The 26,981-nt window shown below is 42.3% G+C and overlaps 2 protein-coding genes across 6 annotated transcripts in view; one reads left to right on the forward strand and one right to left on the reverse strand.

Moving 5' to 3' along the window:
- Nucleotides 1-1,455, reverse strand: part of GPR146 (G protein-coupled receptor 146) — a 37,775-nt gene extending 36,320 nt beyond the window's left edge. The window contains exon 1 of the mRNA XM_072120433.1: nt 1,432-1,455. The gene's annotated coding sequence lies outside the window, so the exon portion shown is untranslated. The remainder of the gene's footprint in view (nt 1-1,431) is intronic.
- The window catches only part of CHLSN (cholesin), a 147,263-nt gene extending 120,282 nt beyond the window's left edge, over nt 1-26,981 (forward strand). For all 5 annotated transcript variants that reach the window (XM_072120441.1, XM_072120442.1, XM_072120437.1 and 2 more), the window contains 3 exons: nt 10,485-10,672; nt 19,906-19,987; nt 25,915-26,981. In XM_072120441.1, coding sequence (XP_071976542.1) covers nt 10,485-10,672; nt 19,906-19,987; nt 25,915-26,097 — 453 coding nt within the window. In that variant the 3' untranslated portion in view covers nt 26,098-26,981. The remainder of the gene's footprint in view (nt 1-10,484; nt 10,673-19,905; nt 19,988-25,914) is intronic.

Genomic DNA, 26,981 nt, shown 5'->3' on the forward strand with positions numbered 1-26,981 from the left:
TCTGCATGGGGTGGAGTTGGGGCCATTCTACTGCTTGCCTCAGGCAGCAGAGAGTTTAGGTTCACCCTAGGTCGGAGTGGCGGAGCAGAGAATTTGGGTATCTTTCATTCACGGTCTATGACAGTGCCAGAGATACTTAAGTGCTGTGCTCTACAATTTCCGTCACCCCCAACAACCCGGAGGATGAGGGTCTAGTGCTCATTAATGGGAGTCCCATTGTCATCGTGGGGGGCCCAGCAGTTATACCCCTACTATCCAGCTTGTTACTTCTAGCCTTCCCTGAAGTAATATTCCAAGATTTACAACTTTTTAACTTCTTTGTTGAAGTTATCACCTCGTTTTACGATGTTATGGAGCTTTGAGTACAAACTACGTATAAATTATGTATAAATAACTAAAAAAAAAAAAAAGAAACCAAAAATGGTAAGTTTGGCTGCCTTTATTTTTATCTGCATCCGGGACAGAACATGTACATTATTTAGATTTTTTTTTTTTTAAAGGGGATGTTACCCTGAGAGCCACTTTTAATGAGACGTTTTGTCTCCAGTGATACATCCCAGTCCTTCTGGCAACAAGTTATATATTTCTCTAATGGAATAAAGGAAAACTAAGAAAGTGGCGGCTTCTTCACATCACTCAAGAGACTCGCTTTCCAAGTTTGAGGCTTTTGTGTAAAATTGTATTATTTCTGAAGTCCCCAAAGGTATCTGGGCCTGCATGACATGAGTTATGGCTTTTACTAAGCTTGGATAAGTCTACTTTATTTGTGGAAGCTCGGCTGCTCTTAGAAGAAAAAAAAAGTGAAAGGAAATTCCCACTTTACTGAAGATGAAACAAAAGAGCTTACACCCAGGGGAAGATCGTCATCAGCCGCCCGTCTCCCGAAAGAAAGACCCTATTCAGTGTCAGGGTCAGGGATTTCCTCCACACTGCAGTATGGACTTTCTATAATGTAGTCCAGCTAGGTGGTCACTATACAGTGCCCCCTGGGGGACACGTCAATAATTCTGTACTGGGTTACGTGAAGGATAGGTCTTTGGGTTTGTTCTTAAGTTGAATTTGTACGCAAGTCAGATCTGTCGCGCAGGGGCCTACTGAAACCTGGAGCCCTTATGCTACATTTTAGATGGTTGGGGTCTGGCTGCTGGTAACCTCACCAAACCTATTGCCGCCCATTGCGTTTTTAAGGGACTATACTTTTTCTTTATTTACTTGTATTATAAAGAACTGTAATGCCACAATTCCCCTCTGTATAGGAGTGGCGCTGTTTTTAGGCAGTACTAAAAATCCACATTTTATCTATTTTATTTCCTAATTTTGGAAAAAAATGTAAGAAATCTGTGTATCATGAAGTTTACGTGGCACAGGCGTGTCAGTTTTTTCTTAAAAGGGCGATTGGAGACTAAAATAAAAAAAATAGAGTCTACTTACACCTATGTGTTGTAGTTCTAAGTCCTCCTGGCCTGATGAAGATACTGCTTTGTTATCGAGTTTGTCGTCCGCATTGTGACTACGGTGGCGCCTTTCCTAGAAAAGCAAAGATGAATGATCTCTATAAATCAGAATATTTTTAGCATAGTATTTCCTTTTACACTCGATGTTTCTCTGTATTATATTCGTCCTGGATTTGTTTCTCTTTCCCTTCCGTGTCCTAGTTTGATACCATATCTCTCCGCTAACACCGATAACTTAAGACAACTGCCCCCAGCAGTCTGAGGATCTGTCCGCACTTTCTAGATTGCCTCCGTTTCCTCTGTCCCTGTATAAATGATTCCTTCCTCTGCTCCACAGACCGGCTTTGTCCCCGGCTCGGATGGTTCACATACTTTCTGTAATCGCCCTGCGTCATTTGCTAAATTCCATTCATACAATTGACGTAACGGCCAAATGAAGGGAACCTGTGATTTGGACACTGAGCTAACTACAAGTCTTTATGTACCTGTGGTTTTATGTCCCAAAATGCCCCGTAGCATCTCAATTAAGCCAGCAAAGATCACCGGTGACTTCATTGCGCATGCGCCGTACCTAAAGCACATGCGTTGTGAAGGCAGGAGGCACTATGCGAAGTTCTCCGGACCAAGGTAAGTATAAATGATTATTTGTGATTCAGAACTCTTCACCATCGGTCCACATGTGGTGGTGTACTGCTCCAAATCTCCCTGTCCGGTTTCGAAGGTTGACCAAATTGTCAGTTGTCATGGACATTATGGGTGACACCGGCAGAAGACTACTGAGGCCAGTGACTTCCTGCATTAATGCCATGGCCATAACCCTACATGACTGCTGCACTGACCAGACAAGGATTTGGGCCTGGGATATAACAGGTGGGGATTGGATATTTTTACATTTTATATACCCAGACATATATTTAACATTTATGGACAATCCCTTTAAGCAAAGCATGTTATGACCCTGTATATATCAGTGCAGCCTCATACTAGTTTTATGTAGTTAGATTGGTTGGATTACTATACTATGCACAATATATAATGAAGAATTTATTAAAGGGGTTTCCAACTATATACAGACGGTCCCCGATTTAAGGACTCCTGACTTGCAGATGACCGCTAGTTACAGACGACCTCTCTGCCCACTGTTACCTCTGGTGAAGTTCTCTGGATGCTTTACTTTAGTCCCAGACTAAATGAGTCTGTAATGAGGTTTTATTGATAATCCTTGTTCCCGTGACAGTACATCATTTTGAAAATCCAATTGTCAGTGGTACAAATTTTTTTTCTTTTTAAGTTAGAATTATAAAATATACCAGTTCCGACTTGCATACAAATTCAGCTTAAGTACAAACCTAAAGAACCTAATAACATAACATGGGGACTGCATGTAATATTATTGTTGAAAGGGATCTCTTAGGGGCCATTGATCTAATAAAATCGCTCCCCTGCCGCTCTTGGTATGTACCACACTGCACTTCCTGTGTGTCTCCCGCTACCACAGGAAACAATAGTGGAGACTCTCAGCCAATCACTGATTGCAATGTTAATCCACCTCCAATGATGATTGGCTGAGCTTCCTCCAAAAGCATTTTCTGCAACTGGGACAGGGAAGGGCGCTAAGTACAATTATATGAAGTTACTTGCCACCTGTAGACCCCTCTGGAAAACCCCTTTAAATTCCTGTTTCATGTATATCACCAACATACAAGGTTGTTCACATCAGTCATAGTTTTCTAGTTTCTGACACCCTCAAGGACCAACTTTTTGAAGGAAACCATTTATTTTGAAAACCCTTAAAGATCAAAACAGATGTTGACCTTGTTTCCAGGACCCCACCATCAGATGTAAGAGACAATGTGCTGAGCCTCAAATGTAGACAATAACATTTCTTAAGGCCTCCGTTCCTCCTCTACCGCAACCGGTCCGACATGTTAATCCAGACCAACACAGCTTTCCTGAGACCACCCAAGCTTCAAAGTCATGTGCGCTGAAGGATCTTACAGAGGACACCACTTAAATGCTACGTTTCTGATCTTTGCCAGCGCCGTCTTGTTGTTAAGTGCATTACATGGAGTGGGCTCAGCCCTGTGCCGGAGTCGTAGGCACCAGAGAGGTAGGTATTATCAGTGTTATTACTGGTGGGGGGCAGCGTTTGATGCGGAGGAGATAGAGGAGCTCTCGTGTTATGCATACAACAAGGCTGTTTACTCTGGCAGGGGCCCATAAAGAATAACTGTTTTTGAAGTCCTTTGTGCGATTTAGGGGAGGCGAGCCGCTCCACAACCACAAAGCCACTTTAGTCAGCAAAATGTTACATTCCTGCACGAGGGAGAGATGGTTCTGGAATGCTGGAGACAAAAGACACCAGAAATCCGAGCGTAATAATAATAATTACGGACTTTTGCATGGTCTCCTCCCTCCTGCCACCTGACTACGCTCTCGCCCCTAATCTTCTGAGCCAATGGACTGAAGATTTGGGGCCTTGCTTCGAGCTAATTACAGAGCGCGGCAGCTTCCCATCTCCAGGCTGTTATTAGCCGCCGCCTGGCAGGAATTAATGGCCGCCACCCTGCCTGGCACATAGTTGTGTCATGTTCTCTAATGGACTCCAACCATATCCTGTTTATTTCCATCCTTGTATAATTTGCGCTATTTATAGGTTTTCCTCGTAACAAGGTGGGCGTGGGGGGCTTGGAATTCTTCCTATTAATATAACGATGGAATCTTACAGTCATTTTATTTCTTTTCTCAGTCATATGGAGGACAGCTGACTTTTGGGAATGCTCGTAGTAAATGTTTTGCACGCCAGTAATTACTATTTACTGAAAAAAGGAGAAGATCTTGTTTAGCCAATTGGGAAGGTCATGACCACAGGGCACTGTTAAGTAAATGTGCATACTTGCCAATCTAATCCGGTTCTGAAGAGAGAGTGTAAAAATAGGATATGTAATCACTGAGGGAGAACTCCGCCCATGTGTTACCACCCGCTGCCTAATTGGTACATTCCGCATCCCAAACTTCAAATACTGTAATTAAAGGGATACTAACCTCTTTATCACCGCTTGTTATATGTCCAAATATTAATAAATGTAAGGATACTGAAAATGGATAAAAGGGCAATTGTTCTATATTAATGGGGGCTGTAGATTTCCTTTAGTGTTCCTGTATCAACTTTTTAGGTAGAATATAATGCTGATTATATTTCCAGTCTCTCCTTGTTCTAAAGGGCTGAAAAATTTGTACTTGTGATACCTTTGTTTTCCCTTGAGCAGAGATGACGGAGCAGTCACCTCATTAACACTGAAACTGGGTAAAGGGTAATAGTTCTATATTGATGGGGGCGGTAGACTTCCTTTAGTGTTCCTGTATCAACTTTAAACTTTTTAGGTAGAATATAATGCTGATTACATTACCTGTTCTTCCATGTTCTGAAGGGCCGAGTAAATTTGTACTTGTGATACCTTTGTTTTCCCTTGAGCAGAGATGACGGAGCAGTCACCTCATTAACACAGAAACTGGGTAAGGGGTAACAGTTCTATATTGATGGGGGCGGTAGACTTCCTTTAGTGTTCCTGTATCAACTTTGAACTTTTTAGGTAGAATATAATGCTGATTACATTACCAGTCTCTCCGTGTGAGAAAATTTGTTCTTGTGATACCTTTGTTTTCCCTTGAGTAGAGATGATGGAGTGGTCACCTCATTAACACTTCTGACATAAGACATGTTGAAAACCTTAAAATCCCATTCCTGCAGCAATCGCCTGATACAGAAGTGTTATTGGACTGATCATCTGATAGCATCCGAAACCCTGGACTCCATCCATCCCTCCGCTTCGGGGACTAGGCTTATGCGTCATCATTTATTAAAAACCCTATAAAGCCTCACAAACTTGTTAAAAAATAGGAAAAAACAGCTGTCAGGGAAGGAGTGGCCGAACGTCATAGCTTTACATGGTGCTGAAATGTCTCAGCGGTTACTAATAGCTATGGACAATACACTGCCAATAAACAGAGTCAGAGGAAGGTCAGACGGAGCACATTGTGTTTTTGTCCTTGCGTCCATCTGATAGTTTTACCATTGAACTGTGGCTTGAGAAAATGGCCCTTTCCCCCCCCCCCTTTTTAATAATGTAAACGGCCTAATAAAAGCGATTCTTGGATATTTTGGAATAATAAAAAATAATACAACCGTATTTCATTGGATGCGGTCCAACAAAATCTGGGACAATCTCCAGAATATCATTAATTGTCCTTCCCTTTAACATGGAGTGTAACCAGTATTTAATGAGAGCTCAGCCTTGACAGATGGAGCTGGGATTTTCTGGATTCGGATTTTGGTTTTTCATCTTGTCGCCTATGGGTCTAATCCAACCCGTTGGGATCTTGGACCGGTTGTTCCTGCTTGTTATGCAGTACGTTGGAGCCAATTTGGACATTTGAGGCTTAGTTTTAATGTATTACAAGAATTGTGTGAAGAGGAAGCTATAGTACAATGTGTTCTTATTAATAAGTTTCACCACGTTATAAATGTAGGGACAGTCAGTGTTTAGTCTCGCAATTATAATAATAATAATTAAGTTCCCATCTTCAACAGGGGCGTCAGTTATTCTGCTCCTTTTAGTAGCGAAACGGGTAAATAATGGAAGCTCCTGATGGGAGACATAATGGACACCAACTGTGCCAAAAAGACCCTGTTGACTACAATTGGGCCTATTGAACTTTGGTCAAAATGTCTGTTTGTTTGCCAGATGAGGCCTAGTGGTGGGTCTTGATCTTCTTCTGCTTAGACTTCTAGCTCTAAAGTGTTTAGGTTTTTTATTTAGGTCCTGTCACAATGCCACATCAGGGGTTTCTTCTTCGAAATCACCAAAGCAGAAAAGTTTTCCTATGATGCATATTGCAATTTTTTACCTTAATATTAATGAAGGGAACATAACCATTCCAGCTAATCTCTAAACTACATGACTTGAAAAGATTTTTTCAGGACCTTACCAGACTCGATAAAGGGGTCTATTTAAAATTATCACATTTGTTACGATTCAACTAAGGCAACGAGTTTAAAGAAACACTGGGGGAAATGTATGAAGTCACATCAGACAGACTTTTAGGATAATATACACCACAAACCGCCGTTCAACACATTTATAAAGGCTTTTAGACCATTGTTTCGACTTTTCCAAATTGTCTGACAAAGGGACATGACCTTCGAAAAGGGACGTGAACTTCAGAAAAAGGGGCATTGCCTTGTGGGAAATAGTCCATGTGCCGAAAAAACTTGCCGGTGTGCCACATTGTTGTGCACAGTTTAGACTAACTAAAAACAAGTCTAACATACAACTCAACAGTCTGTGCCTGAATCCATTATTGCAATGATGAATCCACACAAACACAAGACTAGTGTTGTGGAGCTCTGCAATGTTCATAATATCCCAACAATGAGTTTGGCACCCAAAAGATGGTATGGTGTTTGTCGTCCAAAAACCACTTAGTTTCCAAATGTTGGCAACCAGCAAGTTACAGATGTGTCAGGACTAGTTGACTTGCCAGAGCTTAGGTTGTCATAGACTTTTGGATGCCTTTGTATTAGGACGACACAATAGATAGAACTGGGGTAGGATTAGTCAACCTTCATCTAATGTAATTGGCCATCATCTTCAGGCTGAAATAAAAAGTGGTAAATAGATATTGTTCCCAAATAAAAATTAAAAAATGCAAAAGAAAACCTGAGCCATAACTTGAGAAAGAAGTCGGTATCAAGTAATAGAGTAGGTATCACAGTCTTGTCTCACTTCTTCCAGTCCTTCTGGGACTCTAAATAGAAGGAATGAAGGCCACGTGTCGATGACATGATGAGTATGGTACCAGTATTAATACCACACATAGCCAACTTTCCCATGGGATGTGTGTGGTAGTGCGTCTAAGCTTTAGTGGGAGCAAATGTAGGTTTGCCACATTTTTCGAAAGAAAGCAGCCATGTTTTTCCAGTACATTTCAATGCCTTATGATCTAGACGACGGAGGGCAATGAGTGCCAGTGTGATTTAACTTTGTCGACTTTGGCACTCCTTCACACAGCAAATTTCACTTTCCTTGATGTAATTGTGTCTGAGTGTGATGTTTACCTATAAGTCATGGTGGAGTAATTTACTTGTGCCCCCTTCGTCACTCTCGAGTGCTGGTGTTTACATTACATCTGCTGGAACCGCTGTTGTCCATGGTACTTCAAAAGACCCCCACTGCTTATGTTTTGTTTCCCCCCCCCCCCCCCCTTCTTTTACTCCAGTGAAATCTGAGTGGTGTTCTTATATTAAACATGGAGTAGCGGGCCCTAATTAAGTAACATGTCATTAATCATTGTGGCCCAAGCTGAAAAAAAAAAGTCTAAACAAAACACGATTCTTTGGGCGTATTTTTCACTTAAACTGTAACAGCTGGACGTAGCCTCCCCGAGCTGCGATATAAGATTACCCCCGAGAGCCGATGTGTATACATCCATGTTATTATACTGACAAGCAAGGAGATGTTTATGCTTCAGACTCTGAGGCCACCACCAAGCACGTCATGCTATGTGAAGATCCATCAAATCTCATATTGCCTTCCGCTGTGATGGAGCGATCGCCTCCAACCACGTAATGGGGTTTGAAAGCTTAGAGCGGCATTTAAAAAAATATTAATGTCAAATGGTCTTTTACTATTTTCACTATGTTCAATAAAGATGTAAGTCCATCAAGTCAACCTATAATCCTATAGTGTTGATCCAGAAGAAGAAAAAAAACATAAGACTGATGCTAACTGGTGCATATTATGGTAAAAATTACCCCCCGAACCCAAATTTGGGGAGAAATTTGTCGGAATAAATTCTTGGACAGAAACCTTGTTGCCAAAACATGGGATGATTTTACTTTCCAGAAGGATATCCAGTACCCTCATGAACTTGTCCAGAGTATAACAACATCTTGTGGCAAACAGTCCCAAATTCTGCGACTTTCTACGCTACGACTTTCCTCTAGATGTAGAAAAAAAAATGCAAATACGTTTTTTAGGATGGGACAAGGAAAATCAAGTCTCTTTTATCTACCTTGTAAGGCAGCTCCCTAGATATCAAGCATGACCTTCAGGAAGCCTTCTGACATGATGTGGGATTAAAACCAAACCAGTATATCTATTCCTAGAAGGAACAGACTACCAACTGTAGACAGTGCTGTTTCGACCTGGTTGGGTCTCTTCAGCACAGCTCAGGTTCTAGATGTAGAGGAATCCAACTCTTTAACCCTATGTGTAAAAGGGTTGGTAGAAAGATCTCCATAGTGTACAGAAGCTGTGCCATTCTTACCCTCAATTGGTAGAAGTGGTCTTACTTGGCGGACTTGACCAAGTCTACGATGGATGAATCTTTCAACTAAAAAAATTGTCTCAATCTACAGTAGTGTAAGTGGAGGATGGATTTCCAACCTTGGATATCTATATATTTCCAACACTTAATGATAACTAAGTAGACTTTTTGAGGTAAGTAGACTTTTTGGCCTCAAACAAGTTCAGCTTCAGAAGTGGGCAGTCTGTCTACTTTGGACTTCCATATTGCAAAGATAAAGTTTTGATGGACCATGGTAGAACTTTAGGCATTGACCATCTTCATTGTCATGTTGGCCATCAGAATAATGGAATGGACTTGTTGGCTCCTATGGGATTTCTAATAGCGCCACATATTATTTCTCTATAGTCTTGTGTTTGGGACGTCATTGGGGCACCTTCAACTCAATCTTAGGTTGATGTAGTTGTCAAAGAATGGTCCATTAGAGTATGAATAGTGTTTTGTTAGACTTGTACTTTGTACTCCTTTTTTTTTAATGCTCAGAACAGCTAGTCTGGTTGTCACGAGCCTTTGTAGATGCTTCATAGCAAACAAAAATTTCAGTTTTGATCTCCATTATATCCTCATCAACCTAATTAGACATCCAGCCTCCACCTTACGACATACGCCTGCTTTATAGCTAAATTAGGAAACCTTAGTCCCTAATTGCCGTGATCCGTGGTGGAATGTAAATATGTCCTCCCAGAATTCAGAGTGACACATTCTCTTCAGACTTGTCATTAGCCGGTTCTATCCGTCATATATATTGGTTAACACATCACGCCCTCTATAATATTCCATACCTTAAGCTGACCCACGCCCCTGTCTCTGAATTATTACAGCTTGACATCTATTAACACCACTTTTTAAAGTGTAAGTACCTGAAATGACCCATGTAGCGGGGAAAGCTAATGTTTACCATAGAATTAGGACTATGTCACCCATTACCTCACCATTTATAAATAAAATGCGTCACTACCTATTCATAACAGCAGCTTAAAGGGAATTTGTCAGCAGCTCTGACCTTATACAGCTGAAGTCACTCCTATTGTTCCATATGACTGTATTCTGCAATGTAGTATTATGTTTGTATTTGTCGCCTATGATTTGTAAAGCGCTACAGAATATGATGGCGCTATATAAAGATTATTATTACTGGGAGAGCAGTTTAGTAATATTTCTATGTATGTTGTTAGTCAGAGCATTGGGAAAAGCTGTAATCCTAAAATATAAACGTTTCAAATTGCACTGGGTGCATGTCCTCACACTGCTGTGCTCTTAGTTCTCTACACTAAATGGTTCTACAGCTCCTCCCTTCTGCTCTGGTGAATGCTGTAATATGCAACCAGAAGCCTGCTACAGTTCTTCTCTCGGAACAGAGGAGAAGTGGATCAATAAAGAGAGCTAAGAGTTCAGCAGTGTCAGATCTCTGGCCTTGGGGAAGCTATAAGAAACCCTTTGTAATGCATAAGATGCATTATTTGCATACCATTTTCCCAGGGCGCATTGCCTGGCCTATAATTTACCCTGTGCTAGTAGTTTCCAAAAGGATAACCGTGTCCTAGACCCCATCTAGAACAAGCACATCTCTTTCAATTTCACCTCAGCCGGAAATGGCTGATAACAGAAAGCAATATCGTTTATAGTCTACATAGTGACAAACAAGGGTTCTTGTTTTTACAGGAGGTACCCGAAGACCCTATTGAGGACCTCACCCCGGAGGAACGCAGGGTCCTGGAAAGGAAGTTAAAGAAAAAACGGAATAAAGAGGAAAAGAGGTTAAAGAAGGAAGCAGAGAGTTTTACTAAAGAATCAGAGGAGGAACCTGCAAAGGTGTCTGTCGATCAACTCGCAAAGGATTACTTGAAAAGGTAACACGGATTGTTTAGATTTTGGTTGATTATTTAGTGTGTTGGATTTAAAGGGGTTGTCCACTTTACCTCATGTTTTTGTAATGTGTGTGTAAGTGTGGGGGGTGGGGGGGCAGGATATTAGGTAATTTACTAATATACATCTAGTAATAGTTCTGCTCCGCTTTTCTGATATGTAAAGTGAAGCCTCCTGTCTTTTACCTCATCATTTTACCTCATGTCTTTTACCTCATCAGACAGAGATTCCTGACCATAAAATGGCCGCCGATGGAGGGTCATGTGATCTCTATCTGTCCATGAACAATCACCATACAAGCACCTTGATCTTATATTGATGAATACTATCATGAGATCCTGCCAGGGTGATTGGTCATGGACAGACAGAGATCACATGACCCTCCATCTGCGGCCATTTTATGGTAAGGAATCTCTGGCTGATGAAGTAAAAGACATGAGGTAAAATGATGAGGTAAAAGACAGGAGGCTTCACTTTACATATCAGGAAAGCGGAGCAGAACTATTACTAGATGTATATTGGTAAATTACCTCATGTCCTGCTCACCACACTTACACACATATTACAAAAACATGAGGTAAAGTGGCCAACCCCTTTAAGGCCCTGAATATGTGGTTAGCTACCAAAAAAATCCTGGAATATCCATGTAGTGATTACTCCAGATATATCAGCAAATTGACTAAGGATGAATAGTGTAATATTGTGTGTTACTGAGCAAATTATGAAAAATCGTCCATTTAAGTGTTGCTGAGGTCATAGCGGGGGCCATACGCCAACTATTTACTATATATGTCGAGGCAGCAAGGTCCTTTAGGCACACACAAAGACTACACAAATAAACCTCCAGCAGATGGGGAGGAGTAAGTAGGTATGATCCGACTTTTCATTTAGATTCCTGGATGGTTTTGGTTAGGTAATAAACATCCAAGTCAGGAGAAGGCGGTAAATGTGAAACATCTGCTCAGGCCGGGGTCCCCCCCCCCCTAAAATCAAGACAGAAATTAGAAAGATTTCAGGTGATATATTTAAGGACAATCTGAATCTGCGCCATTTTTGGCCCCGTTATGTCCTCCTCATAAGTCGCTGCCGATCACCCAAATGAACGGACACGACAGGAACCTCTGGTATCTGCTCCACAGCTGGAATCCTGTGCAGACCCTTAAAATGCTTCCCACCATCTGTTTTGTGTTGGATTCCAAATAGGAAACAACATCTTGGATTTTCTGACTTTTCCAGAGATACCGTAAAGTGATGTGAAAGATTATTGTATCATGACTGGAATACATCTACAGGGGGATATGTATTATATTGGATCATCTGGGTTCTGAAGGTTCTACAGAATTCTACAGCTAGTTACACTGCGGTAAGTTCTGTACAGGCCTTAAAATTTGGCCATCTATGGGAGGCCTAGTGGGAGAACAGCGGTCGCCACTGCATAATGGACAAACTGTCTTGTTCCGACTCCATCCGTAGTGTAAAACCCCTAATTGTTGGGGTGTCAATACATCACCACCGATAGCCAATTTATGGCCTGTACTTGACAACGTAATTAAAGGAAACATATCTTGTTTAATCCCTGATCTGATTTTGCTCAAAAAGACTATTTTAAAATTCAGGACCTTGGGAAAGCTGGGTTGCATGAAATCTGTCCTTTACACAGAGCTTCCTGAACTGTCCAGACAGGACTAATCAACCTGAGCTAGATGACTCCTACAGTAGGGGGATGGTGCAGTGATTGATTACTTGTGCCTGTCAGGGACATCATTCTCTGGTGCAGTGCATAACTAAAGTAAGAAGAGAAGCGCCGGGGTAGCCACAGGAGACTTATTACCATAATTTTATAATAGTTTTTTCAGCGAAACCACTCAATTCAGGGATTAAACGAGATATGTTTCTGCATAATGCATGAAAGCAAATGGTAGATTTCCTTTCATAGTATGTGGCTGAAAAATCCCTTTTAAGGGAACATACCGCCTACTTTTACCCAACTAAACTACCAGCCCCCTCTGGTAGGGGATGAAATGTCCTAGAACTCCCTATTTTATGTGAAATCTCAGCCATTTACCTATTTAAAAAAAAAACTCATCCAAAGTCATATAAAAATGAGCAGGGAAGAGTTATATTTGCCTGATATGAGTCAAGTTTTAAGGCTGCAGGTTGAGCGTCACTTTGGACGCCTCTCTCTTTGGGTCTGTAGTGTTTAGAGACATTTGGTGTCATTTTAATGATAAGAATGTCATCAGATCACATCAGGCTTGTGTTTCTGTGAACTACAGAACTGGATACACCCCTATATTTGGTCCTATAGTACCTGGCAACATGTCTTTGGTATCATGTTAAAGATAAGAATCTTATATTTCATCTCACATTAGGTTTGTGGTTCAATGAGCTACAGAACCGGAGACACAGATAGTTTAAAAAGAGGTGGGAATTAATTATTACTTGCAGTATGCATCCCTTATTATTTATTTAACTGTCTGTATTTCCAATTCTGTAGCTCACAGAACCACATCCTCATGTTAACTGAAAGATGAGATTCATATCTTTTATATGACACAATGTTTGAGGTAGTATACAATGGGAGATAGAGGTGTCCCTTTTTCTGTAGCCTCTAAACTTGACTCACCTCAGTCAAAATATGACTCTTCTCTGCTGATTTTCACATGACTTGGGAAGAGATTTTTATATAGGTAAATGGGTGAAATTGTATATAACAGGGAGTTTAGTGTCTCAAAACGCCCTGACAGGTTCCCTTTAAATGTTTAGTGGCGACAGGTTCCTTTGAAGTGACATCTGTATGTGCAGCTTGTAGTCAAGCACATTTGCTGGAGCTTGTAAGGTCACAATCCGGAGCGCGTCCTCCCACTCATGTACTTGTATGATCCATTTTTAGTAGAGTATTTGTCTGAGCCCAGTACTCGGTACCTCCAGCTGCTTACACTACATGCACATGTGGGCTCATGTCTCCTGCGCCTCTCAGCCTTTGTTTACCGTCCTCATCTTTGTGTTTACTCCTAGTCCGGGGTCACAGCTTCTTCCAGGAGTCTTTCCCAATCTGGTACATCCCGTCCACTCGAAGCATTAAACTTCAGCATATTTATTGCATAAATAGCGATTACATATGTCATGAATTTTGTTCCTGAAAGTGTAGAGTCATGTGATCCCATGTAATGACACAGGGGACAGATGTATGCGCCCCAGCACCCAGGTAACTGATGTTAAGCTACGTTCTTGTGTGTCCAGAAATCCAACCTAAATTTAGTTACTAAATCTACAGATAGGTTTTATATAAGAGTAAGCTAGCCTAGCTAGTGATCCGCAGCCAAGTCTGTAACTATGACATGCGTCCTGCAGATAGGACACTATGTACAATATCTTCAGCTCCTCCTGCTCTATAACATGCTGCTTGCAGATAGGAGACTATGTACAATCTGCTCAGCTCCTCCTGCTCTATAACATGCTGCTTGCAGATAGGACACTATGTGCAATCTGCTCAGCTCCTCCTGCTCTATAACATGCTGCCTGCAGATAGGACACTGGGGGTAATTTGCTAAGGGCCCGATTCGCGGTTTCCCGACGTGTTACCCGAATATTTCCGATTTGCGCCGATTTCCCCTGTATTGCCCCGGGATTTTGGCGCACACGATCAGATTGTGGCGCATCGGCGCCAGCATGCACGGAACGGAAATCGGGGGGGGCGTAGACCGAGCGAAAACCCGACAGATTCGGAAAAAACGCCGCATTTAAAAAAAGAAATGTGTCGCTTGGGAAGCGCTTACCATCACTCAGGCCGAGCCGGTGAACTCCAGCGCGTTCAGATGCTTTTCAGCGCAGCAGCGCCACCTGATGGACGGCGGAGGAACTACCTTGATGAATCCTGTCCGGACCCAAATTCACAGCAGAGAACGCGCCACTGGATCGCGAACGGACCGGGTAAGTAAATCTGCCCCATTATGTAGAATCTTCTCAGCTCCTCCTGCTCTATAACTTGCTACCTGCAGATAGGACACTATGTACAATCTGCTCAGCTCCTCCTGCTCTATAACATGCTGCCTGCAGATAGGACACTATGTACAATCTGCATGGCTCCTTCTGCACAGTTCCCTTTATGCGGCACCTTTTCATCTTAGAGGTTTAGTTTATTTTCCTTTGATATCCTCCCCGTGTAGTGGTGTTTGTTTCTGCTATGAGATGTTGAGTAATATCAGGGAGGGACTGCGAGTCCTCGTACATTCCTGATCACATTCTTGGCTTCTGCTTGATATCGGGAGAGCATTGTTATCCTATCCCCGGAGATGACATTTAATCAAACTGTCCTCCAAAATGTCATTATTATAAAAGATTTCCGAGCAGTTTAACACATTTAACAAAACAGCGTTGTGGAGACCGGCCGAGGCAACAGGATGTGAAATGAATCCCCGTCTCATCCGGCGATGAAATAGGAAAAAGAAGGGATTTATGTGGTGACCTCCACAGGTGCCTTCACTCATCTGCAGAATCCATCAGAACGTCCTCCCATGTCATACCCCTGCTATAGGACCGTCCAATCCTGCCTGATATGGGCATTTTACCCTCGTGGAGGGGAGTAGAATTCGGGTCAGTTCTGGTCACCACCCCTGGACCTGATAGGACTATGTTATGGCTTTCCCTCCAAGGCCGATGACCTTGATTTGGTTCTTGGCCAAGCTCCAGACTCTAAACTTAGTTTGTGGAGACAGACTGACCACATCAGCCCCAGCTGTGCTCATAGGAGACTACAAGGAGCTCGAAAGAGATCACAAAGTAAGGACCCGAGAGGCAAAATGTGTAACACAACGAGCTACTGGGAGGAGGGAACGGTGGGAAATGTATAGACGTAATTTCAAACCCGGACATTTGTTGTATGGAGATACTAAATGTGTGAGATGGGACGCAAATCTTACAAATCATCTGATAATTTATACCAAAACCCAACAATAAATATAGGGATCACTCCTGTGTAGGCCTTTAATGAGGGCAAGAAGATCCCTCTATACTTATTTTACCATGGCTCCTCCCTTGAAAATACGTGATCAGAAATGTCCGGAACCATGATCCATGTTCTCTATCAACATCTTCCAAATGAAGGTTGGTGAAACATCTTATACACATTAGGGTTTGCCACTCTTTTACATAAGTTGCCTTGTGGATGATCCCTGAATGTCCATTAAGCGATTCATCAGTCCTGCTACTTCCTTTTGTACAGTGTGCAGATCCTCCATGACTCTTTGTTTATATGTCTGAGCTCCTCTGAATAGGTGGAGCTGCAGCAGGAGATTATAACTCCTCCTGCTCCCTCCCCTATTCTTGTCTCTGTCATTGAAGACGGACTGTAAGAAGAAAGATACAGTGAAAGACACTATGAGGATGACTGAGAGTAGTGAGAGATAGGACAGCTATGTCTGCATATGTGTAGAGTGCAGCATGGTGAGAACAGGGAAAGGAAGAAGCTTTAAGAGGAGGCAAAGAAACAGGTACATATACACATAGAGACATGTTTTATGGAACAGATTTATTGAAAAGTGGCCAGTCCCTTTAAAGGGAACCAGTCACAAGTTCATACCCCATTAAATCAGGTAGGATATGAAATTCTAGAATCCCCTATTTTACGTGAATTCTCACCCATTTACCTACAAAAAAAATCACCTCCAAAGTCATGTGAAAGAGAGCAGAGAAGAGTCATATTTTGCCTGCAATGAGTCGCTTCTATTTTCTGATCTGTAGTGTTTATATACATTTAGTTTCACAGTAAAGATAATAATCTCATCTTTCAGATCACATGCAGCATTGAAAAAAACGTAGGAACTGGAATTTTTATCTGCAACTCACATTCCCAACTATTTCTTTAACTGCTTGTTTCTGAAGTTCTGTAGATCAGAACCACAAATATGATGTGATCTGAAAGATTAGATCCTTGTCTTTAATATAACACCAAGATAGTATAGGTACAAGGGAAAGTCACACATCGGCAGTCTCTAAATTTGACTCATCTCAGGCAAAATATGACTCCTCTCTGCCCATTTTTACATGACTTTGGAGGAGATTGTTTGTTTATGAGTAGATTCCACATAAAAGGGGAAATTCTTGGAAGGCCATTTCATACCCTAATGATGGGTTACTAAAAAAAGTTCTGGTCTGTCAAGTCTTCATATAGTAAGACAAGTATTTGGACGCCTCTGCTGTATGGTTATTGTGCCAGCACCTCCTGCATCCTTGGGCCCCATGACCGGTGTAGAAATAGGGAAAGACAGAATTAGGACCTCAGTGTTTCTATGTGTAGCCGCTCTCTGCTATTTTTACGAGTAGGATTATGTTTACTCAATGGAGAAACTGTGGCTTCCGTGAAAGCGTTCTGAAGATATTTACGGATGCTGCCGAATAAGTCTAGGTCCCAAGTACGGTAATAACATATGTACAACAGCGCTTTTTGGGGTCAGGTTGATCTCAAAATATGTATACACAGTTCATGTAAAGTACTCGGGGCACTGACCTATACTACACATACATCAGTCACGTGGCCTGTGTGTGGATCAGTCACATACAGGTGAAAGGGCTGGGGGTAAGAAGGAAAGACTAGGACTCTTAACAATTTGGATCCTGGACAATCCCTTTAAATCTGTGAGATGGTTGCTGCTGTTAAAGGGGTTGCACCACCACTCTGACTCCAGGGTTGCTCTGTACTTCAAGGAAGGGAGGATTATAATGGGACGTGATTCATCCAACGAGTTTCCTCATTTTTGAGGGGAGTTCACTACTTGTGTTGTCCGAGGAAGCCATCTTGGATGAAGCAGGTCACATGACACTCTTAGTACATCCCTTTCCCCATGTCTTGTCTGACAGACAGAGATACAGACCGTAACTACCAATACAAGCACCTCACAACCAGTCTGTCTCAAGTTAGTCAGGTTTTTATTTTTAAGCTATAGTAAAGGGAAGGAGCCTTAGTCATATGACATATATATATTATGAGGGTGATATCAGCCCCCCACCTGAGGCACATGACATCTCGCACGCTCCATTTCCAGTTTATGGAGAAGGAAGTGTTTGTAATAGACGGAGTCTGGAAGTCATAAAGGAGACACATGTTCTGCTCTCAGTCAGGCTCTTCGGATAGAGCCAGGCTTTGTATCGCCACTTTTCCAGACAATTTGACACCGTTTAAAAGCTTTCCTTGGCAAAGTGCTTGAAAAAAGAAAAAGGCAGGAAGGCTTACTCCGAGGAGCCATTAATGTGCACAGAGCCATCTCCATTACTACCCTGGAGCTGATATTACATTGTGTATAGGACTGGGAATGAATGTTCCGGAATGTGGGAATATAAGGGGGGGGGGGGTCGGTGATGGATTGTGGACTTGTAGACACTGGATCATGGCAGAACAAGCGGCGTATGACAAGTATCAGGACGGATTGATCATTTGTGGAATACTCTTTTAATGAAGGGAATAATGTCCATTGTTCGGGTCCCTCATCTGCTGAATAGAGACCTGGGGCTTTTGAGGACACGTCCAATCCTACATGACCCCATTGGTTTGAATGGTTACCGTGTAATAGTAAAATACTCCTGTGGTGGCGCTGTAATTTAGCACTTACCGTCAAGGTTTTGTACAGATTAGAGCTAATCGCTGGGGGTCCCATCATTGCAGGGGGTCTAAGGTCACATCAATGCACACACCCCATTGCTTTTCCCCTACTGTAATTTGGGACCCTGAATCCAGCGGCATAAAGGTTCAATGATAAATTTGCCTTAAGGTTCATATAACCCAGGGTTCCCATAGTAACAGTATTATAATGTACATAGAGAATATTGGACACAAATGAAAAGTATTGGCTTAAAGGGGTTGGCCATTTTAACTCATATTTTTTTTGTGTGTAAGTGGGGAGGGGGGCAGGTTATTAGGTAATTTACTAATATACATCTAGTAATAGTTCTGCTCCTGTGAAGTCTTATGTCTTTTACCTCATCAGCCAGAGATTCCTGACCATAAAATGGCTGCAGTTGGAGGGTCATGTGATCTTATCTGTCCATGACCAATCACAGGACCCTATGATAGTATTCATAAATATAAGATCATGGTTCTGGCAGGGCGATTGCTCATGGACAGAGATCACATGACCCTCCCTGTGCCGCCATTTTATGGTAAGGAATCTCTGGCTGATGAAGTAAAATACATGAGGTAAAATGATGAGGTAAAAGACAGGAGGCTTCACTTTACATATCAGGAAAGCGGAGCAGGACTATTACTAGATGTATATTGGTAAATTACCATATATCCTGCCCCTCACACTTACACACACATTACAAAAACATGAAGTTTCCTCCCATACTACAAAACACACTGGTAGGTTGAATAGATTGTGAGCCCCATTGGGGACAGGGAATGATTTGGCAAGGTCTGTGCAGCACTGCAGAATCTGTGTGCGCTGTATAAATGAAAGGAATGATTATTTATAATTGTTCAATCACCAAACCTTGTGACATATCAGGTTGTGCACCTGGGTTATGTAGGCTTTGTGTATTCCATAATACATTTCCGTCTGGCACCTTTTAACAGTTTGTATTTTTATTTCATACCATGTATAATACTGTAAGTGTCTTATTTATTTGCATTTAAAGGAATAAAGAATTTAAAAATGGAAGGAAAAAACAATACGTTCCCCTTAAGTTTGAGTGTAGCATCTTCTCCCTACTTAAAGGGACAAGCCAGCAATCCTGGAAACCCCCCTTCCTGCCTTAAACAGGGGTAACCATATAAAAAAAGTCTACTTGCCCTTCCCTGCCTCCTAGCTTGAGCAGTATGGTTTGCCCCTGGACTATGGAACAGGGAGCTGAGCAAGATAAGTACACTTTTCCTTAATTTTGGTTACCCCTGCTGCCAGGGGGGTTTCCATAATACCTGGAAGAGACCTTTAAGACTTGAATTATTAGATATAGTTAGGTTTCTTTTTTTAGTATTTTTTTTTGTTTAATCAACAGCCTATACTAGTTATAAATAATAGAGGGAGGTTGATGGACTCCCTTTTCATTTCGATGAGTTTTCGGATCCAGTTTATATGGCGATCGCTAAATTGACGCAAGGCATCAACATTGGAGAGCAGTTGGCAAGTTACAGCTGGATATTTATATAAATGAATACTTTTTTTATGTTTTTTGTAATTATTTTACATCTCCTCACCATAATCCTGCTTTACTTTGATTTCAGCTGGTACAGAAAAAACCCTGAATGGAAGTTTCAGAAGTTAAGGCAAACCTGGCTACTTACTAACATGTATGACACAGAGAAGGTACGGCATGGCTCTTCTTCATTTATTAGGTTTCATTTATGATGTTTTAATCCTGATCTTCTTAACTTACCTGGCCACGTTTCATGACACATGACAAGCATGTGTACTGCCGCTCCATTCAATACAATGAGAGTGCTGGTGATACTTGAGCGCTGTGCTCAGCAATCTCCGACTGCCCCAATAGAATTGAATAGAGCGGCTGTACATACTCGTCCTGCTCTTCCAACTGTTAGTGAGGATGCGACCTCCATTCTCATGATTGTTGTGGGTCCCAGCAGTCATACCCTTGCTGCCCCCTAATAATAATGAGGCTTTATTTATATTGCGCCCATTGGCATAACTAGAAGAGACAGGGCCCCCTAGCAGGCTACTGCATGGGACCCCTGTTCCCACTTAAAAAATATACATATTAATATATGTGAGTTACAATTACATATAAATATATATACATATACATACACGTACAGTGCCATATGCAACATACTCACATACAGTGTATACAGACACCATATATACATCACAGTATATGTTATATACATATTATGCTGGACATGTGCAGTACAATATGGTGCATTCTTTATTGTGTCAGGTCAGATGATGGGACCCCCTGACACTGCGGGCCCCATTGCTGCTGCTACTGCTTTAGTTACGCCCCTGATTGCGCCATCATATCCTGCAGAGCCTAGAGATCATGGGGTACATATACAAATAAACAAGACATTACAAAGTAATACCAAAATCAGATGAAATCATAGTGATTTCAGTGATGGCCCTGCTCACAAGAGCTTACAGTCTATTGACCCTGGAACCGTCTTCCTATAGAACTTGGGGTCTTACATACACCATACAGTTTGGTTTATTCTTACCGTGGCCTAAGGGTAGGTATAGAGCTTGACTTTTGCCATATTAAACATTTTTTTTGTAAAAAATGAATATATTGGAAAGTCTCTATAGGTACATACACATAGCTCTCATCACATATATCCTACTCCTTCCATCTTGGATCCCCACATCACTTGGAGGGCACAGGATATAGGACAGGCAGGCAGCCATCTCCATACTATATGTACAAGTTCTTAAAGGCATTAGTATACAACCTGTACAGAGGGATGGGTAGCTGTATACTCTGCTGCGTATCCGGGATATTATACCACACACACAATATATAAGAAACTGTTAACGACATTATTACCTCATTAGACGAGTGCGGGTGCATTGGCTTCATTTTTGGCCTAGTAAAGATGACAGGAATTTTTCTTCAATGTCTTAAAGGTGGTGTGTTTGTGTGTAGGCCAGGCTCTATTAGAACCATTGTGAGAGAAAAATCAGATTTTCATTTCCTATTCCATGGAATAGGGGATGACAATCTAACATGGCACATCCCCTTTAAGCCTTATCCTGGAAATGTGCGCATCCATCTTGTGTGTCTGGGGAGAGAAGGATCCTGGTCTAAATCTTTCCTTTTTTAGTTAGAAGTGTCTGATGGCGGATCAATCCTCATCCCATATACAGAGCACATGCTGAGAGTGCATGTGTATGAGGAGGCCAAGAGGAATAGCTGGCAGCACATACTGTATACATAATACCGTATTTTTCGGACTATAAGGCACACCATCAATAAATGCCTGCTAAAACGTCTAGGTTCATATATAAGGCCCACCAGAGTATAAGGCGCACCAGAGTATAAGGATGAATGACCAGCAGGTGGCAGACCTGTGCACAGTACAAGGCAGCTGTTGTCTGTAAGTACGGTTCATATATAAGGCGCACCTTTTATTTCTGAGAAAATCTAAGGATTTTTTGTGCGTTTTATACTCCGAAAAATACGGTACAAGTCTTTAGAGCCATGCTACTCCTCCATATCCCCCCCCCCCCCAATGTATATATTTCTGCTTAGTTTGGTATAATACTATAATATGTAGTGTTTTATCAGATGCTATATTACAGATGTATTATCCCCCAAATCATTACTTCTAGCTTAAAATATCTTTACAGTGTGACTCCATATGGTGCCCACATATAAAGACCCCCATCTAAGGATCTGCGGGGGACACTGTTTCCACTTTGTGGCCATTGTGGTTGCACCAGGGACCCCGTAACTTTGTAAAATGCAAACCTACACATTATGCAGTATAAGCCGCTCATCCCAAAAATTTTGGATGTGTTCCCTTGGTTATGGTTTTGTTGGGTTTGTTGTAAGATCAGGTTGTTTTCCGCTTCATGTGGTTTCCTCTAGAAGTCATTATGAATCCAGCGTGACTAATAGTGTGAGGGAGGTTGTTGCTGGATGCATGGGAGGCGCAGCGTGCGCTCCGGAAAAATATTCCAGTGAAAGTTATTAATAAGATGATGATGGGAATCCACGTGAGACGCTATCATAACATGTGTGATCGGCAGCGCGGGGAGCGGGTGGGGGCTCTGTGCTGCCACCTCCTGGCCAGGGACTAGATTACGTTGTATGGTCCAGGAAAAATGGCATCAATATTTTCTAATTATAGAGAATTGTTTTAAATGGACATAAATATATACATTATAAAATAGTTTTAAGGGAAATTCTGGTTACAGCTGAATCCACTGATGATATGAAATCAGTGGTCCCTTGTTTCCCCAAAAAATGGTGCCTCTGCTCCATTCACTGCTATGGGGGACACCTGGTAATGCTGGAGTAGAGCGATTAGCTGTCACCGCCACTCCAATAGAAAATTAATGGAGCATGTGTACAACTAGCTGCTCCATTCATTAGGGGGTGTAAGGAACCCCCATTATGAAGCCCCAGCAGTGTGACCTTCATTTACCGTATCTTTCAGACAATAAGGCGCACAAAAAATCCTTTGTTTTTCTCAGAAATCAAAGGTGCGCTTTATAGTCCAGTGCGCCTTATACATGAACCGTACTTACAGACAACAGCTGCCTTGCACTGTGCACAGGTCTGCCACCTGCTGGTCATTCATCCTTATAATCTGGTGCACCTTATAGTCCAGTGCGCCTTATATATGAACCTAGACGTTTGAGCAGGGATTTATTGATGGTGCGCCTTATAGTCCGAAAAATATTAGCATGTTATTTTCTTTTCTATGGATCTTGATATATGTAAAATATACATTTGAAGGGAGTAAATCGACCAGATTGGTACTAAATCTGGAGGCCAAACCACTATAGCGACCCTCCCCACCAGCGAAATGGGGGACTAAAGTTCACCTTTAACTATGTCATAGTGAAAAGTAACCCTCCTGGACTACCTATTGGTATACTACGGGCGACCATAACCAGCAGTCCATAGTATACATAGTATACACTCACAGTCCAATGGTTTTGTATGGAAGTGGGTAATCAGGGCTACAGAGCTTACACTCTCGGGGGGCCCCCTGACATGTAAACATCTGATCTCATCACACACTTGACCCTGACTCCAGAATATCTGAGGATTAGGAGTGAGCGTCTTGGGACGGCTCTCCCTCTGTTTAGCTTTACATTAGCGCAGGCTACCGTATCATCACACACAATGGAGCAGATGTTCTCTGCAGCTGAAGAGGAATGAAGTCAGAAAGCCGCACCTGGATCCTATAAGTGGGGCTCGTGGGCGTCCATCACCCCCGGGCACCCTATAACCAGCAGTGGTCACATGTGGGTAACAAACACCAGGAGATCCGGATTAAATACTGGGGATATAGAAAGCTCTAGAGAGGAGAGAGAACACCTGGGTTTCCAAAAGCAGAAGAGGGCGAAATGTATCGCTGCAGACTGAGCAGCACAATCGTGCAGTATAATCACTGTATTGGGCAACAGCACGAGTTAGTAAATGAGATATTTGGGTAAAAGCTGCAGTGTAAAGCATGAAGGAAGGATGAAATCTAGTGAAAAGCTGAGCCTTCATGATAAACTGAAGACTCCTACAGCTATTCCTCTAACCTCACAGCACACATGCATGCTTGGAGGCTTACGTCTAGAGATTATATATAATATATGTCTAGAGATTATACATAATTCTTCCCTTGACATCGATCTGGGGGAGCTGTCTGCACCTAAATCTGTGGTCTCAGTCTAGGGGGATCTTAAAGTGACCCTCCACCCAGAACTATATATTAGACATGTATAGATAACATACCTGATGTGCACCATTCTGATCTCAGTGCCACCATTGTTGCTGGGCATCCCTTATGGCTTCATCCTAAAATAGACAATAATAATTTCCATATGTTATTATGTTTTGTGGGGTTTTTTTAAATTATGCTACAAAATACACATTTTGCTCTGATCATGTACTAATAATGTCTCCACTGGTGTGTACAGTATATATTCCATACATCTGTATATCCACACTGTGCTCTCCCCTGCAGCACCATCTGCTGGCTGGAAGAGGAAATGCAGGATTATTCATATTGTAGAAAATGTCCCCAAAATGTACAGCAATGTATGAAAATTGTGCAGCGTTTCCAACCATTCTTCCACGTGAAAGGACATACACAGGACTGTGGGGGCTAAATAAAGCCTGTTTTTTTTTTTTTAAAGGAAATCTACCATCAGAATCCATCAGGATAAACCAGAGACACTTTCTCATAGACCTCGACACCGTGACTGTCGTAATCTTCTTATATTTGCTGTCTAAAATTAGCTTTTAAAATTATGCTAATGAGCTAGAGGAGCTTTTTGGGGGATAGCCACAATTTTTCTCTGACTGACATCAAATCGCTCCCGGCTTCGAACTGCTTTTTTATTTTTTTTTTCCCCAAAAAAACTTGTCCCCTGCATGGGGAAATATAAGAAATAGCTTCTACACTGCACACTCCTCCTTAAAAGGGTTGTCCACTCTCTGCTTTCTTTTGCAATCAGCACCACCCACGCCCATGTGGCTTTGCTTGGTATTGCACTAGCAGAAACTATGCAGCAAAAGCAGCCATGTTTTTCTAATCATAAAAATATATTTTTAAGCCAAACTCCAAGTACTCAATTTCCTGAACTTCGACTCCGCTTCCAAGCTCCAACAAAATGGTTTGGACTCCGACTCTACAGTTCTATTTTTCAGGTCACTCTAGCAGAGATACAGATACAGCAGGGAAGCTTCACTACTGAGCATGTACATAAAGTGCAGCACACATTTATCTCAACCAAAAAGGGGCATCAGGGGTGCACAGGCTGTGCGGGCAGGCCATGATTAGTGTTCTGCACCCTGTTGACAGTCAGAGACCAATTCCATAACTGATGTAACATACAATAATTGACAGAAGCTTCATTGGTGCAGGAGGCCAGGTAGCGGTGAGTGCAGCTGAGAAGTCCTCACTGCTCCCAGTCCTCTTATGGCACTCCACTCTGACTCCTGACACTGGTTGTCCTCTTCTGCGCTCTACTCGGTGTCCTCCCTGCTCCCGACTCCTCTCCTGCCATTCTGCTCGTGTCCTCCCGGATCCTCTCCTGCCGTGCTGCTTGGTGTCCTCCCTGCTCCTCTCTTACCGCTCTACTGTGTCCTCCCTGCTCCTCTCCTGCCACTCTACTCGTTGTCCTCCCTGCTCCTCTCCTGTCGCTCTACTCGGTGTCCTCCCTGCTCCTCTCCTGTCGCTCTACTCGGTGTCCTCCCTGCTCCTCTTCTACCGCTCTGCTCGGTGTCCTGCCTGCTCCTCTCCTGCCGCTCTACTCGGTGTCCTCCCTGCTCCTCTCCTGCCGCTCTACTCAGTGTCCTCCCTGCTCCTCTTCTACTGCTCTGCTCCCCTGCTCGTGTCCTCCCGGCTCCTCTCCTGCCGCTCTGCTTGTGTTATTAACAGGCTACAATGAACTCCGGTGCTCCCTCTAGTGGTGACTGCAGGCTGCTAGAATTTTATCTTTACTTAGATGGAATTAAGATAAAAGCACAAGGAAGTGCAGTTTATGTCTTCACTTTAGATGGAGGTGACAACTAATCATTTTGTATACATTTTTCCTGTTTGTTGATGTAGGTTTCTAACAAACACTTCAAGCGTCTCTTGAAATACATGGCGGGTCTTCAGGGCAGCGCTCGTGAGACCACCATACAGAAAGCAGAAAACTACATGAAGGAGTACGACCAACAAGAGACACAGGACGAGGCCGATGAACCAAAACTGAAGAGAATGCGAGCAGTCCTACAGCTCTTGTCTTAGAGGGACTGTGTGTTTTACTATAACCATCAGTAGGATAACCTACCTCAAATTGTGTTGCACAGTCATATGTTTTAAGTAAATGCTGATGCTATGTTTAGAGGGAGATGACCATACAAAGCTACAGTCTTCAATGTTAGGTGTAAACATACGCGTGTGTGTGTTAGTAGCAGCAGGACTGTGAAAAATGCTTTTATATCCTTGGATTGTAACTAGACTTGTAACACTGGAGAAGTCTCCTTCCTATGCTGTGTGTGATCTCTGCATTTAAACTGCTTCCCAGCCCCTCCCCTATGCTGTTATGTCTAACCAGAAGCCTGCTATTGCTCTTCCTCAGATGGGAAGGGCTAAGCTGTGAGATCTCACACACCAGCGCAAGTCGAGCTACAATCTTGGAATATAAATGCATTTTTCACAGTCCTGCATCCACTAAAATCGCACCCAGAGGTCTGGTTACATAGATTTCCAAGGCTAATACCTAACACCGTGTGCAGCTTTGTATGGTCAAAGGTTCAGGGAGAATTCCTTTTAAAATCACCAATTGTAGATGTAATAACTGCTGGGGGTGACATAGTCTGAATTCTAGTTAGCGGGGTTACATCAGCACAGTCAATGTAAATCAGATGAGAAAGCAGATACACCCAGCCCCTAGTTACAAACGGACCTATGGGTGTTGGTAATTTTCTGTACTTTAGTCCTATGCTACAATAACCCAACATTTTTAAAATCCAATTATCACAGAGACCAAAAAATATTTGTCTGCAGCTTCAATTATAAAATATACAGTTCTGACTTGCCTATCCTATGCCTAACCTATCTAGTACGTAACCCGGGGATTGTCCGAATTGTTGCAAAAATAAAAATCTGATCTCAATAAGAATACAACA

The sequence above is a fragment of the Engystomops pustulosus genome, chromosome 8 (assembly GCF_040894005.1).
Source record: "Engystomops pustulosus chromosome 8, aEngPut4.maternal, whole genome shotgun sequence".
Classification (NCBI taxonomy): Eukaryota; Metazoa; Chordata; class Amphibia; order Anura; family Leptodactylidae; genus Engystomops; species Engystomops pustulosus.